At 35.9% G+C, this 15,031-nt stretch overlaps 1 protein-coding gene and 1 long non-coding RNA gene across 3 annotated transcripts in view; one reads left to right on the top strand and one right to left on the bottom strand.

Annotated features, from left to right (window-relative positions):
• LOC141369465 (uncharacterized) overlaps positions 1–14,804 on the top strand; it is a 50,049-nt gene extending 35,245 nt beyond the window's left edge. Inside the window, exons 2-3 of one of the 2 annotated variants that reach the window (XM_073875945.1) lie at positions 12,520–12,599; positions 12,718–14,804. In XM_073875945.1, the coding sequence (XP_073732046.1) occupies positions 12,769–13,947 (1,179 nt within the window). In that variant the 5' untranslated portion in view covers positions 12,520–12,599; positions 12,718–12,768 and the 3' untranslated portion in view covers positions 13,948–14,804. Of the gene's footprint in view, positions 1–8,280; positions 8,523–12,519; positions 12,600–12,717 lie in introns of those variants that run through there. The other variant, XM_073875946.1, reaches the window with a different exon arrangement.
• LOC141369462 (uncharacterized) lies at positions 1,037–3,407 on the bottom strand. The gene is made up of 2 exons (XR_012373179.1): positions 3,016–3,407; positions 1,037–2,891 (listed from the first exon to the last, which is right to left on the bottom strand). It is a non-coding gene; the product is annotated as an uncharacterized lncRNA (long non-coding RNA).
• Positions 14,805–15,031: the final 227 nt, after the last annotated feature.

Raw genomic sequence — 15,031 nt, 5'->3', positions numbered from 1 at the left:
GACGGAATCCAAACGAAGGGTAATAGCGCGTTCGGTCTTTTCCGGCGCTTTGCAGATGACGTTTTGGCGTTACATGATTTAGTTAAATTTATCTCTTATCTGACTCCATAGACAAAGATTTAGTTTATATTATATTACAAATTGGATTGATTATTACTTTTAAAACTTACAGAATTTAGATGGATGTTTGTTTATTTATTCTGATAAAGCTCTGGTATTACACTCGTTCATTCGGTTCTCATAGTCGCACATGATCCTAGTACGGGCCTCATAATTAATATACTGGTCAACGGTCATAAGCGAATCAGTGTTGGTCGCTGCCAGAGGTTGGACTATACGCTTAAGCGGCTGCTCTCTGCGTGCTCACCTTTAAACATACTTTATTTAGTCCCCTTAGAGGTGACACTTAATTATTACAATAATTATTTCTAATCAAAATGAATGAATAGAATAATATTGAAATAAACAGAGGTTGAGACTTACCCTATTTAGAGTAATCAGAGATGTTACTCCACGCTTCTAAGTACACTTAAACTAACGCCAATTTGCTAGTCGTATCTCACAAATCCTCAGCTGATGTATTATTCACTATCTAACTGGGATTTGGGCCGATCCTAGCCTGATTTCAGTCCTTACGGTAACTACGGATACAACGGTATTACTTGCAGTGTCAACATTTACCGAGCAACACAGAATAAAATCAAACATAACAATTTATTAACCAGGTAAGGAAAAACATAATTCAGAAGCCAATTTACATTCCAATTCAAATACAAAACAAACGAAAAACCATTGCATACCTGGTAAAGACGACACACAGTAATTGTGCGGGATATCTGGTTACAGATTCCTCAAAATAAAATAAAAAGAAACATGATGCTGTATCAAAGATACAGCATCATGGGGGTGCATTTCTAGATATCGAAAGTCCCGCCTAAATCTTCTACACATCTCCTTAAATAACCAGAGAACAAAGCATATAGGAATTTGGTACTGATTGGTTGTTGACAAATTAAGGGCTGTCCTTAATTTGCACACAGTGGGTGATTGGCTTATGCTTAGAATGGGAGTTGTCTATCAACATTGAATGAATTTTCACATATACTTTAACATTGAATTCTGTTGTTATATGAGTGAGACCATTGTAACCACTTGCAATGAGACATTTAAATAGAAAAGAGCTACCCTTGATTGTCAAACATCACATCTTTATACAAATGGTAGATGAGAGAATAAGAATACAAATGTATGACACCCTAAAGGTGTGTCTTGAAACCCAAAGGTGTCGGAAATCCACTGTGAATCGTAGAGAGTTGCCTTCCTGGGCACTTAGTTTGCCCCCGTGCAGTGTCCTTTGGGGAGGTGCTATATTTATTCAGGAAATTATCTTACATATTTCTGAGGATTAATTTTGTTATTGTACAACTACAGTGCTCTTGGTCAATTCAAAATATTAACAAACAATCAAACCTTAACATTTAAGTAGTAAAAGTGAAGTTTTGGCTTTCTTAAGAGAATATTTCTATGTACACCATTATTAGGCAACTATTAGTGTGCAGAATTATTAGGCAACTAAATGAAAAAAAAAGATTTTACCATCTCACTTGTTTTTTTTTCACCGGTTAAAGTGAGAATTATAAACAAACTCTACATTTACCAAATTACCATTCATTTCGATAACAGTCACAAGCCTTCCATTCATGGATTCAGTCAGTTTCTTGATCTGGTCAGAATAAACATTTTGTGCAGATGCAACCATAGCCTCCCAGACACTGTTCAGAGAGGTGTACTGTTTACCTTAACTGTAAATGTCCTGCTTAAGAAGGGATCAAAAGTTCTCAATAGGGTTTAAGTCAGGTGAGGAAGTGGGCCATGTCATTAGTTTTTCATCTTTAAGGCCTTTACTGGCCAGCCAGTATAACAAATAAACTAAACAATTAAATAGAAGAAAAAAAATGTAATTAGTAGGCAACTGCAGTTTGCCTTAGGTTAGATATCTTTAGGGTAGAGCCCATCAGAAATTTGCATCACACATTGCGTAAATGCTTTGAAAATAAAAAACCCTGCAAGTAATTTTTTTTCTTGCCGTGAACAGGCCCATTTTATTAATGAAAATTAAGGACTTTTGAATGCTTATGCTGATAAATGACAACAGTCCGTTAACAATCAATCTAAATGCTGGTATTTAGCAAACAACTTGTTTTGTAGACAGTAAATTTGCAATAACTGGGCCAGTCAGATGCATCCAAAGGTACACTTTGATACTAAAGTCACTCAAAGTAAAATGACAAGATGCATTCAAAATTAGGATATGTCAGGACGCTGGAAGTCACCTCTTTGCCCACCTGTCTTGCCAAGCAACTTTATGTCAGTAATAATGATGTCACGACTGACAGCCTTGCACATGTCGTACATTGCCAGCGTGGCAACCGTCACAGCTGTCAGAGCCTCCATCTCCACTCCTGTGCGGCCTAGGGTTTGGCACGTTGCCTTGACAACAGCAGTATGTCCTTCCTCCAGCAACTCTATAGTAACAGAGGTGTGGTCAAGAGGAAGCGTATGGCAAAGAGGAATAAGAGATGCAGTCTGCTTGGCACCCATGATGCCAGCTAGCTGGGCTACCGCCAGTGCATCACCCTTGGCAAGTTGGTTGGCACGCACCAAATTAAAAGCTTTTGGGCCTAGGATGACCTTGCCACAAGCCGTGGCTGTGCGACAAGTTACCGGCTTACTGCCCACGTTGACCATGGAGGCTTTACCTTGTGCATCAGTGTGGGTCAGGCAATCAGAGGTTCCATCAGAGCTGGAAGATTTTGGTTCTTTTGATTTAGGACCACATTTAAAGGTTTCACTGTGAAATTGCCGTACACTCTGAGGAACTGAGATCCTGCCTTTAGATTGATTAGGTACAGACAAAAGGTTGACATTTTTGGATTGTAGCTGTGTAGGGCAAGACCTCCACCAGAATGTATGAAAATTTATAACTGGGTGTTTATGAAAAGCACGAAGATTCACCTGACAATAAGAGTCGGTCATTAAGCTAAGGGTCTTCAAAGCTGCTCTCATCCTGCAATGAATATGAACAAACTTAAAAAAACTTGGTTGATTAACGTGATGAATCAAATCTAATGCTTCAGAGAAAGTCCTTGTATAGTACTCATGGACATTGCCACACAAATGCTGATTGTTATTTGTTGAAGACTGGGATGTTGCTGAGGCTGCTGAATCCACTCTAAATGCTTGCAGAGGCCAGGTGCAATCTTTACCTGTAGAAAAGAATGAAAACATTTTAATACTTTTATTTCCAAATCCAAATTTGAGTAAATAGAGCTAAATAAACAACATAGTAAAAACACATCTCTGGAAATGATTTTACACTTTCGATTTGAATTGATCAGTTCTATCAGCCTCCTTTGTGGCATCCTGTCTTTGTCATTTACACAGAACATTTCTAGCAAGACAAATAGGCTTGGGCACACATAGCTGGGATAAGCTAGGTTTAAGTAAACCAGGGGTCCTGGAGGGCCAGTGTCTCTGCAGTTTAGCTCCAACCATAATCAAACACACCTGACGCAACTTAATTAGCTGCTTCAGGTTTGTATGATTAGAGTTGGAGCTAAACTTTGGCTGTTTCTCAATTCCTAAAACAGACTTGCATTCTTGTGGAGATCTGTGTTTCCGGAAAAACGAACTCGGAAGAACGAACTCAGAAGGTCGCAAGAACACAGAAAAGCACTTGAGATGTGTGCCATCTTCGTGTTGGTCACCTGACCTACGCCATTGTTTTGCCGCAATGACTCCTGGGGCGTAAAGCGATTTCAGCGCGCAAGTCTGCAATCGATGCATCCTCGATATCAAGAACACATCCAGGTATTTTCATGCGTCCTCTGTACTTGCGATTTTGAGAATTGGAATTGAACTTTGACGGTTAATAATGACGTAGAGCGAGAACACAAGGCCGCAAGATCGCTGAAGAACGCATATTGAAAAACAGCCTTTGCAGAGACACCGGCTCTCCAGGACCAGGATTGGTGACCCCTGAAGTAAACCATAAAGGTCTCTTGAACTTTATCTTGTCTTTTCAATTATAAGAGGTGACTGTTCTATAAAAACATACTGTAATTTTCAGATCTCAAAACACCTTTTATGAAACCGATTCAATGGATTATGCTACGCTATGCTAAAAGTGGTACTGCCAGACCCAGAAATCAGCTGAACAGATTCCATAAAGGTAAATCTCAAATGTTTAACTCTAGGGGAGGTGGAAATTAGCATTTTCACACAAAAAAGTGAAGGGTCCCTTTAAGCACATTGAGCGGAATCAACATAATTCATTCTGGGTTTTACCTTAAACACTACTTGCACAATGAACTATCACGTAAATAGCTTTTAATCAAGTCAATCACACGTTATTAATTCACTGTTCAGGTCTTAAAAAAACGGAAAAAAGGTATGGGGGACATATACCCTTATGTTCTAAACTGGAGAGTGACCTTTCCACTGCTTTCAGATGGAGCAGCATATATTACACAGAGCTGTATTTCACCAAGAAGCTAGGCAAAATTTGTTTTAAATTGTTTTTAGATATTGATCTATGTTATGTGTTGAAGTTTTCATCTTGTGTTTAGTAAAAAACATAAAAGAATTAGAGTTTAGAAAATAAATCATAAGGCCCATAGAGACCCATTAATTTGACTGGATGTGGCCAACTACTCAAATCACTACTTTAGTGATACGTTTTGTGAAATTATTTGTATATAAACATTAGAAAGGACGTTAAAAATAAATATAATTTCAAATATTAAATTTTTTTTTTAAATGTATGTTTTTACAAAATGCCACAGAAATTTGTGTGTGTGTGTGTGCGCATGTGTGCATGTGTGTGCATGCATGTGTGTTTGTATCTTTATGTGTGTGTGAATTTCACTGTGACTTTGTGTGTAATTTTGATTAATTTATTCGAGTTAGCTGACAAGAATTTCCACTGTTTTTTGTGTCTCTGGAGACAAATGTCTTTTTCGTCCTTCCCAGCACAAATCTCTATTAATGGCTTTTCGTGTCTGTGCCACGACTTTCTTTATTGTGTCATTTTATTTCATTCCATTGTGGCATGGGGTTAAGGTTAGATTCTGGGTTTGCATTAGGATGTAATTTTATGCATTGGTTTCTAAATGTTTTTCGTCCGCTTTTAAAACTATTCTCGCCTGGAGTTGGGGTAAGAGTTGATGTTTGGGTAAGGAAGTCGCCGAAAGTGATTCTAACCCAAACCCCAAGCAACAATGGTACATATGGATGGATATTTTTGAAAGGTCCACACAGTTAGGACGAAAAATCTGAATGGTCAGTTATTTCCTCTGATATTGTATTTACAGTTACATTTTAATCAATGATATTTAAATGTTTGTTTTCATTTCATTATCATTGTATACTTGAGGCTCAGTATTGACCCCACTGTGTAAAATATTTTCAATCCCAGCTACCAGTTACTGGAGTTGCTGATGCTATGTTTTAGATAACAAAGTGATTAAGAAAATATAACGTATATTTCTATATTTAATACTGTGTATATAAATTATATATAGGGATGTCTTCATATTTATTTTATGTATAGCATCTTTTTTTCTTTTGGTGGGATGTGTATGTACCTCAACTCATGTGTCTTTGAAGCCTGTGGAGACAGTTGTCTAATGTAAATGTTCAACCCTAAAAGAGCAACAAAGAATGAAACAAATGGCTGTGCTTCAACTTAGCATAGTTTGTTTTCTGAGGTTATTGTTACCAAATGTTACATTTTAATGCTTTGTAATTAAAATTGAGTAAATCATACTAAAAACCCGGCCACTCTTCAGTCTACAATGCCCACACTTTTTGTTTATTGATGTGAGTCTAAAACAGTGGTTCTCAAACTTTTTCAGCGTGCGGCCCCCCTTGTGTACGGCACATTCCTTCGCGGCCCCTCCAAAGAAAATTTATGGCAAAAAACTGTTCTAAAACTCAATTTTAATTAAACAAAACATATTGAATTATACAAAGTAGTGCTGTTGGTTAGTATACTTATTTTTTTAGGTTTAATTGCATAGAATTCATGATAAATTAATGTATTTTATAAAATGTCATAAAACTGGGGCCCCCCTGGCACCATCTCGCGGCCCCCCTGGGGGCCCCGGCCCCCAGTTTGAGAACCACTGGTCTAAAGTATCTACAAGAAGATATACATGACTGTGTAAATAGGATGTAAACAGCCTGCATATGCAACCTCCGGAGGATGCAGCCTTTGAAACGGCCCTTGTTATATGGTAAGATTGAACAACATCAGAGGTGTCAAGTGCCCCAGCGGATTTTTGAGCCAAGTGGATTTTGCATGCAACCTTCCAAAATTATTGAACCATCTGTTACTTTGTTTCATAGGAGAAATGTTCTTCACTTTACTGACATTTTCACTGTTTTAATCAGGTGTTTCGTTTTGGACGCAATTAATTATTAATGAATTATACAAATCTAGACGCAACCGAACAGCACTGTTGCCATCATTGTGCACGGTCTCGGATAAGACTGGTGCTGCATTTTGTTATCTTATATAATTCAAACGCTCGCAGCAATTTAAAAACGCAGCAGTTATGTTCAGAACCCTAATAATTTTGTAGAAAGATGATTGTTCAAAGTCCATTTAATCTTTATATCTAAATTCACCCATAGAGGGTGCACAAAATGTTCATATGATCTGACTTATATAAAAATGTATAGACCCTTTTACTGTTAGTACACAATGATGATGTGGCAACGTGCGCGTGCATTTCGGCAACAGAAGTATGGCAAGAATCAGCAATGAAGCAACACAGACAGAGAAAGTTATTTTAAAAAGTTTTAGACTTAATCAACATTTTCAACACAGCTACCAGATCCATTTACCTTTCATGTTACTGCTATTAACAAATACTACAGTATGCAGGTATTTATGGCTGTGTAAATTACAGAGACAAAAGTTTATTGTTTACCACAGATTGGTGTCTGAATGCTTTTTGTATTGCCCATCGCATGCGTGAACGCTGCAGCCATTTAAAGTAATGCTCAACTGATGAACTATGAATAATTTATGTCATTTCATTGTGAATCCTTTTCTATTGAAAAGAATTGGTTTGTAGTTTCTAAATTGTTTTGGTTTCTCGTTCTTTAAATGTTTTCTTTGAATCAGTCTATGTGAAGTAACTTAATTTGCATATCTTTAGTGTTATTCTAGAAAAGCAAAACTTACAGATCACATATTCACACTGGAGGACATGGAGTGTGAAAAGAGCTTCATATAAAAAATAGTTCAATTGTCTTAACTGCATGAAAGCTTTGGGAAAACATTGTTTTTGCTTTTTCACATTTCCTTACATACAGTTTACTGATTTTAATAAACTTACAATCAACTGTTTAACAGCATGAGTTAAATTAATTGTTATTCTGTTATTTAATTCATCATCTTAATTTATCCATATTTCAATTCTCACCTTTACAAATATGCAGCTTGCTGTCCACCATACCAGAAGCAAAATATGTTTATGATCTTAAAACTATTGTGTTAAAATAACAGATTTCTGTGTTATTTTTAGGAACAACACCGTTCAACACATCTTGTGTTGTCCCTTTTATTTATTTGAACACAAAATCAACACGAAAATACACATAACGTGTTAAAATAAATAGGATAACACAAAACAATGTGTTAAAAATGAACACATAATTTCTACCATCTCCCATCCAGGTGTAAGCGTTGATCTGCTTTATGTCTACCAATAAGAAAAGTGGTAATTAAGGTGACTTTGGCTAATAAATACATTAAATAGTAAAATTATAGCATACTGGCTATTACAATTGTGTCATTACATTAAAGAGTTTAATTTTCTTGGTTTGGTCCAAATGTCAATCCAGTCCCAAAACTGTCAATTTGTCAGTGTTTTCATTCATTGATTCAATGATGTTTCTGCAAAATTACAAAAAAGTCTGCAACAGTATCCCTTTTTAATGTCAGCTTGATTATTTGTAGCATCTAAATCTGTTTGTAATTGTGTGTAAATGCATTCATGTACTATTAAACAGTCTGTGTAAATATAAACTAAATACCACTTTACAATCTTCAGAACAACTGAGTTGCAAAGATAGTTTTGATAGCCTTTGATCTATATCTTATTATTCTTAATTGGTTATATTTAATAATTAAATTAAAGACGAGAACATGTTCGAGATCCTCTAAGATATCTATTCACTTATTTTTGTCTTGAAATGGGCCAGTGGGGTTTGAGGATTTTTTTCCATGAAAAAGAGACTTTGTGGGCACGCACACACTCAACCCTCTGGCTCCTCCTACCCGAGACAGCATAACCAATCAGAGTTGAGGTTACTCTGAGAAGTTGAAGTTAAAAGGTTCAGTTGAAGAACGGGAGACCAACTGAATACAATTTTCAGAGCAAACTAAATCTGGATACCAAAAACGGATCAAGAGATCAATACAACTGCTATAAGGATTTTCTTTAAGACAGGTTAGTGCTGTGTGGGGATGTGCTAATACGGTATGACATGCACTGCAAAGTTTGCTGGCTGATTTATAACACAGACCTATAACAGGGTCGCATTTGAGTTTTCGGTATTTTTCTTTTACTCAGAAGACAAATGTGTGCTTAGACGCATTTAAAAAAATATATATGGGCCATTCTACCGAATTGGTGCAAATTGACACTTCAAAACTTCTTGAAAAAAGTGTGTTTTTTCCTGCAAGCTTTGTAGACATAAACATAGTAGAACATCTAAGGAACATTAATCTACTGATTGGACACTTTAGTTTCCTAGCATGTTTTTATACAGTTTCGAAATGTTTTCTCTCTCCCAAAATGTGTCACTACCGAAACACAACAACATTTGATATAAAAATTAGGTTTTTAATAGCCTATTCTGATTTTCTTTACATTAACCTTCTAAATATATTTTTTACATTTTTATAAAGACAGTGTCATGGGTAAATTGGTTAGAAATATTTTTTTAACAAAACTGTAAGAGTGGTTCATCAAATTAAATGCATTTTGAAAGCAATATTTCTCTGTAATTGCCATACATGCACTGATACAGTTTTCAAATTCAAGGATTCATTAGTTTAAATTTTTATCTAACTAAATAAAATTATGTCATCTTTTCTGAAAACAAAACCTATTTTATTTTTCCAGAACATTATTTGTTTCGGTCGTGACATCAAATGTTCGGTAGTGACGACCATATTGGATTGTCCATATTTTGTGTAAAAAAAAGTAATTAGTTAGTCAAAAATGGTTGGCATTATGCAGTCAAAACATACAGCACAAAGAATATCTAACGCAACACCACATAAAAGCACTTTGCACTGAAATTACGCTGAAGAGATGGCGGATAGTTCAGACCTTGAAGGGATGCAAGATGCTGTGTTGATTTTCACATCTCTTGAGAAAAAGATGACAATGTATGTCCATATAAAACTTCAAGCCCACAGTATAAACTACAGATGGACATGGGTGCACACACACCAAATTCAGTAATGTTGGTGTACACATGTGTGCCTGTTTTTCCATTACACATTCTAACTTCTCTAAACCTCCTTAACTGATTCTCTTGTTGCTGAGTTTGACTTTTTGGAGTTTGAAGTAAACTTAATTATTTATTTGATTTGAGGTAGGTTGAATACATTTTCATATAAAAGAACTAGTGATAGACCGATATATCGGCCGGTTTTTGCGAGTTTTATGTGTATTGGCATTGGCCGATTTGTGGCTGCTGTGTTCACAGAGTTTTTTCGGCATTATTTACACACAGAAATATAGTTTTTTAAGTTCAATAAATGTTACTTTTTTAAATTGAGACTTATAAAGATGACACGATGATGCCAAATGTTACAAGTAAACTAAGTGAGCAAAATAAGTATCGGCTCAAGTAAATAGGCTCTCTCAGTCTGTCCGCTTTACTTTCATCTTTCCGTCTATGCATGTTGGTGATTCCTCTCTCTCTCTGTAGCTATCTCTACAAATTAACCAAAGATATTTACATTTACATTATTAGTGTGAGCCTGCCCTGTCTACACTTAACAAAGACATGTCAATTTACAATGATACTGATAAGTGCTATCTGTTATGTCATTTATATAAAGCAATCAGTCAAAGTCCCGCTAAATTAGTGCAGAAAGTTTTCCTAGAGACCAGAGGTAGAATCATATAGCCTTCATTTATATCAATAATGAGTCAAGCTACTACTGTATGAATTAATTAAATTAATCTGGCCTAGTTCATTTTATCTTAGTTTGTAGTCCTAGTCAAATCACGTACAACATTACAGAAATATGACTAACAAATTATTTGTACTGAAAAATAATATATGTGCACTTAAAAGTTTCTATTTATTTATTAAAATAAAGAAATAAGTGTCATTTTGTCACTACCGAAACAATCACGTCACAACCGAAATATCAACAAATGTTTCGGTTGTGACTGTTTCGGTTGTGACTGTTTCGGTAGTGACGATTTAAGCTAAATTTGATCCTACTGCTAAGATGCTAATCAGTACGTAGTTAACTAGCACAGTTCTCAACATTGAAACATGAGTAAAACCTAAATGACCAGTAGAAAAAATAAAAAAACTTAATTAATCATTGAAAACGTGTGATCGGTAGTGACATTCTTAAATGTCACACACTGATTTCCAAACTTTTGATCACATTTACTTCAAAACCATGGGACTGATCTAATCACCATGTCACCACAAGGGAGAGAGACACAGACAAAGTTTCTGGTTCAAAATGGAGGGGAGTGGCTTAAAGCAGTATTATATTATTGACCAAACTATGCAATGTTTCGGTAGTGACGTGAAAATGCGGGACAGTGTTTTTTTACATGATTTTACATGATTTTTTACTGAAAATATTCAATAAATATATTTTTGGTTTTAATTAACAAAAGTATTCAAAATGATACTTCTTAAAACAATGATAAAAAAAATTACAAAAATTATTTCATATTTTTTTTCTTATGGTGAAATTCAGACCTTGGGGTTTGGGACAACCACCTCTCAATTGAAAGCACCATATAAATGATGATATTTTATATATAAAGCCTGCCGCTACCTCAAATATTACTTTGGGTTTTGATTGGTATTTGCTTATATTTTTTTATTATCAAACATTTTCCTACATTAATGCTTTTTAAATTAGTTTTTTGGTTCCGGGACAGCAATTTGCACGAATTCGGTAGAATGGCCCATATATATGGCAAAGAAAAACTCATATTCACTTTGTTCAGTATATAATTATCTTTCCTTTCTTCTCTATTTTCTTATTTTTCTGTGTTTGTATGCTACACAAACCACCTTGATATGTACTGATGTTTATCATTTGATGGCTTGACTTCCCATGTTAATTATTTGCAGTTAGCCTACTTGTTGTCAACCTCTGTTTCCTTCTGACTCTCTGTTATATTTTGTTTGTCAATTAGGGGCGGTTCACATTTCGTGGACGCACCTGGAAAAAACTAACGCATCACACCGCATCGCTTTCATTATGCATAGGCTTATGGTAATTGTCAAAATAGTTTTTTCCACTTGTCATCCTGGCATAATGTTGCCTATCCTTTTTTTAACAGTTAAAATCAAATGAAATGAAAAATACACTGCTGTGGACGTTGTTTACTTCATTAATGTGTTTTACTGTGTTAATGGAATAAGGATGCGAGTAGTATTTGGTATTATGTTTTCAAAAACAGTTGGGCAGTAGGCGAATTGCGTTGCAGGCATGCAGCGAATTTCAAATTGCGTTTTTTGGCCCTGAACTGCAGCACCGAAAGATTGTTCAGTTACACAAAATAGAAAGTGGCTTTAAGAAAATACTTAAAACTTTTAAAAAATTTATGTGATAATGTGTCAGGTTTAAAATACTTATGAACCTTAACAAAAATACGACGCCTCAGACCACGAATGGGGTAGTAATACTGCAGGGAGAACCCAGATTGAGATGTCTCATCAGGAAACATTCAACTGTCTCTCGAATTGATGCTCCTGCAGGACTGTATTTATTTAGGATTTAATCACTGGTTCACTCGGTTCATCCCGAAGGTCGAACCTTACAGACTTTCATAATTGTAACAACATCACACATTTAATAGGATTAAATAGGATTGATTACATTTTACCAAAACAAGATAGTAACTTGATGATGCAGCTTGATGATGCAGTTACCAAAGGTCATATGATAACAAAAGAACATTGTATGCACTATTTTACCGTGGCAGTTTTTCTAAGTAGCTAGTCGGACTTAATATGATTCTGAGCCTTACACCTTTTTAAACGAGTGTTTATGTATCCTAACTATATTAAAACACTATTGTTATTTTTTTTGACAGGTCTGTTTTTCTAAACTACAGAGATCAAGATTTATACCATCAGTGAAAACATTAACGAATAAATGCAGGAATAATTTATTAAAGAGGCCATTTCATCCAAATGTTGCAATAATACAATGTCTACAAGCAGGTATTGTGTGAACAATCATTAAAGAGGAGATCAATACTGAGAAACAAAGAGATTCATTATCGATTCTTCATTAATTATCGGTAAGAAACATAGAAGTAAAAACACTACAATTTTATTATGATTTGGTTAACATGACAATAACAAAAACAATGTAAAAGAAAGTCAGATATCACAAAATATACTTTTGTCTCATTTAAGATCTAAAGGAACTGGAAGAAACATCATCAGTGTCAGGAACATCATTCCATAATGGCAGAAATATCTTCTATTTGTGTGCAGATGAAAAACACTTTCTGTCCAAAAAGAAAGCAAAAAACAGAAGACAGCAAATCTTTTACTTGCCCTCACTGTGAAAAGGAATTTAAAAGAAAAGGAGACCTTGTGGAGCACATGAGAATTCACACTGGAGAGTCCCCAAACACATGTCTTCAGTGTGGAAAGTGTTTCACTCAAAAAAATGGTCTTAATGTCCACATGAGGATTCACACTGGAGAGCACCTATACCCATGTACTCAGTGTGGAAAGAATTTCACTAGGAAAGATAATCATGATGCCCACATGAGAATTCACACTGGAGAGCGCCCATACAAATGCACTCAGTGTGAAAAGAGTTTTAGAACGAAAGCACATTTTATAATTCACATGAGAGTTCACACTGGAGAGCGCCCATTCACATGTACTCAATGTAAAAAAAGTTTTAATGATAAATCAACTCTCAGGGTGCACATGAGAATTCACACTGGAGAGCACCCACACGTGTGTCTTCAGTGTGGAAAGAGTTTCACTAGGAAAGATAGACTTGCAGATCACATGAAGATTCACACTGGAGAGCGCCCACACATGTGTTTCCAGTGTGGAAAGTGTTTCATTAGGAAAGATAAACTTACAGATCACATGAACATGCACAGTGGAGAACGCCCAAACATGTGTCTTCTGTGTGGAAAATGTTTCACTCAAAAAGCTAATCTTTATACCCACATGAAAATTCACAGTGGAGAGCAAGCACACCCATGTACTGAGTGTGAAAAGAGTTTCATTACGAAAGCATATCTAAAGAAGCACATGAAAGTTCACACTGTAGAGTGTTCGTACACGTGTCTCCAGTGTGGAAAGAGTTTCACTCGAAAACCTAATCTTGATGCCCACATGAAAATTCACACTGGATTGTGCCCATACATGTGTCTCCAGTGTGGAAAGAGTTTCATTCAAAAACCTAGTCTTGATGCCCACATGAAAATTCACACTGGAGAGCGTCCATTCCCATGTCTTCAGTGTGAAAAGAGTTTCATAGCGAAAGGATGTCTTAAGAAGCACATGAGAGTTCACACTGGAGAGCGCCCGTACATCTGTCTTCAGTGTGGAAAGAGTTTCAGTCGAAAATATAGTCTTAATGTCCACATGAGAGTTCACACTGGAGACGGGCAATAATCGTGTCCTATGTCTGAAAAGGGTTTTAATGACAAAAGTATGTCTTATGAGGCACATGAGAATTCACATTTGTGCCCATCAACATTTTTTTTTCATAATTTTAGTCCATAACTCTACAGGTGAAGGGGCCACTTTATCTTCAAATATATAAGGTCCCGCGGGCCAAAACTGGTCAGCAATAGAATCTTTTTTAATATTGTTTTTATAGTGGCTGGTTCTGAAACATGCGTGAGACACGAGTGCACGTCTGCTCAGCACGCACAATATGCGAGTAAAGGCTGGGATGAGTACGTGCTTGACTCTCTCTAATGCTCTCGCAGCTGGACAACACATGCTCACTCGATCAAGATGGCTTATGGTGTCTTCGCACCTGTGATAAGTTCTTTGAGACGCATTATAATGCTCAGTTAACTGAAATAAACCAGGCTTGTTGACGTATGCGGCATAATACGGTTAGATTAGCCGTGTTTGCACTACCGGGCAACAAGCGGGCGTGCCAGTGCCTGCCAGATGAATAGCATTAGAGGTGTCATGCCGAGTCATCCCCCTCAAAGTGTATTTTGCATGCATCTGACTTTGATGCAAAAATACTTTCCTCTAATAATGTTTTATAAAATAGAGTTGTTGTTGTTGTTTTTTTAAGTTGCATGCTTTCAACGCAATTCAATTAAATGTGAAAATACGATCTTCTTACGTTGCATCAAGTTGATTCATTTTATTCCTTGTTTTTGCACAGTACAGCTCATCACAGGTGTGACAGATGAGTGCATGAATGTAATGTTAACATGACTTCTTGGTGTAAAATTGAATTTTTTCACTCAGTTTTTCATATGTGTAAAATACCAAATAAATGAACTTCGAAATGCTTCTTACGTTTTTTGTCTGTGTAGTCCTTGAGAATATGGCCTGTAAAGTTTTTTTTTATGTATTTCATTAATGGACGTTAATAATTATGATTCCAGTATGAACTTTGATGCTTGACACCCCTGAATAACATAATTTTAACTTGCTATTTTTTGACTTTTAGTAAATTGATGCCACTGACGGACAGAACAGTCTGTAATTTTATTCTTCCAATTAAAGC

The sequence above is a fragment of the Misgurnus anguillicaudatus genome, chromosome 14 (genome assembly GCF_027580225.2).
Source record: "Misgurnus anguillicaudatus chromosome 14, ASM2758022v2, whole genome shotgun sequence".
In the NCBI taxonomy this organism is placed as follows: domain Eukaryota; kingdom Metazoa; phylum Chordata; class Actinopteri; order Cypriniformes; family Cobitidae; genus Misgurnus; species Misgurnus anguillicaudatus.
Note: the sequence above shows the minus strand (reverse complement) of the source record. Positions and strands in the feature narration are given on the sequence as shown.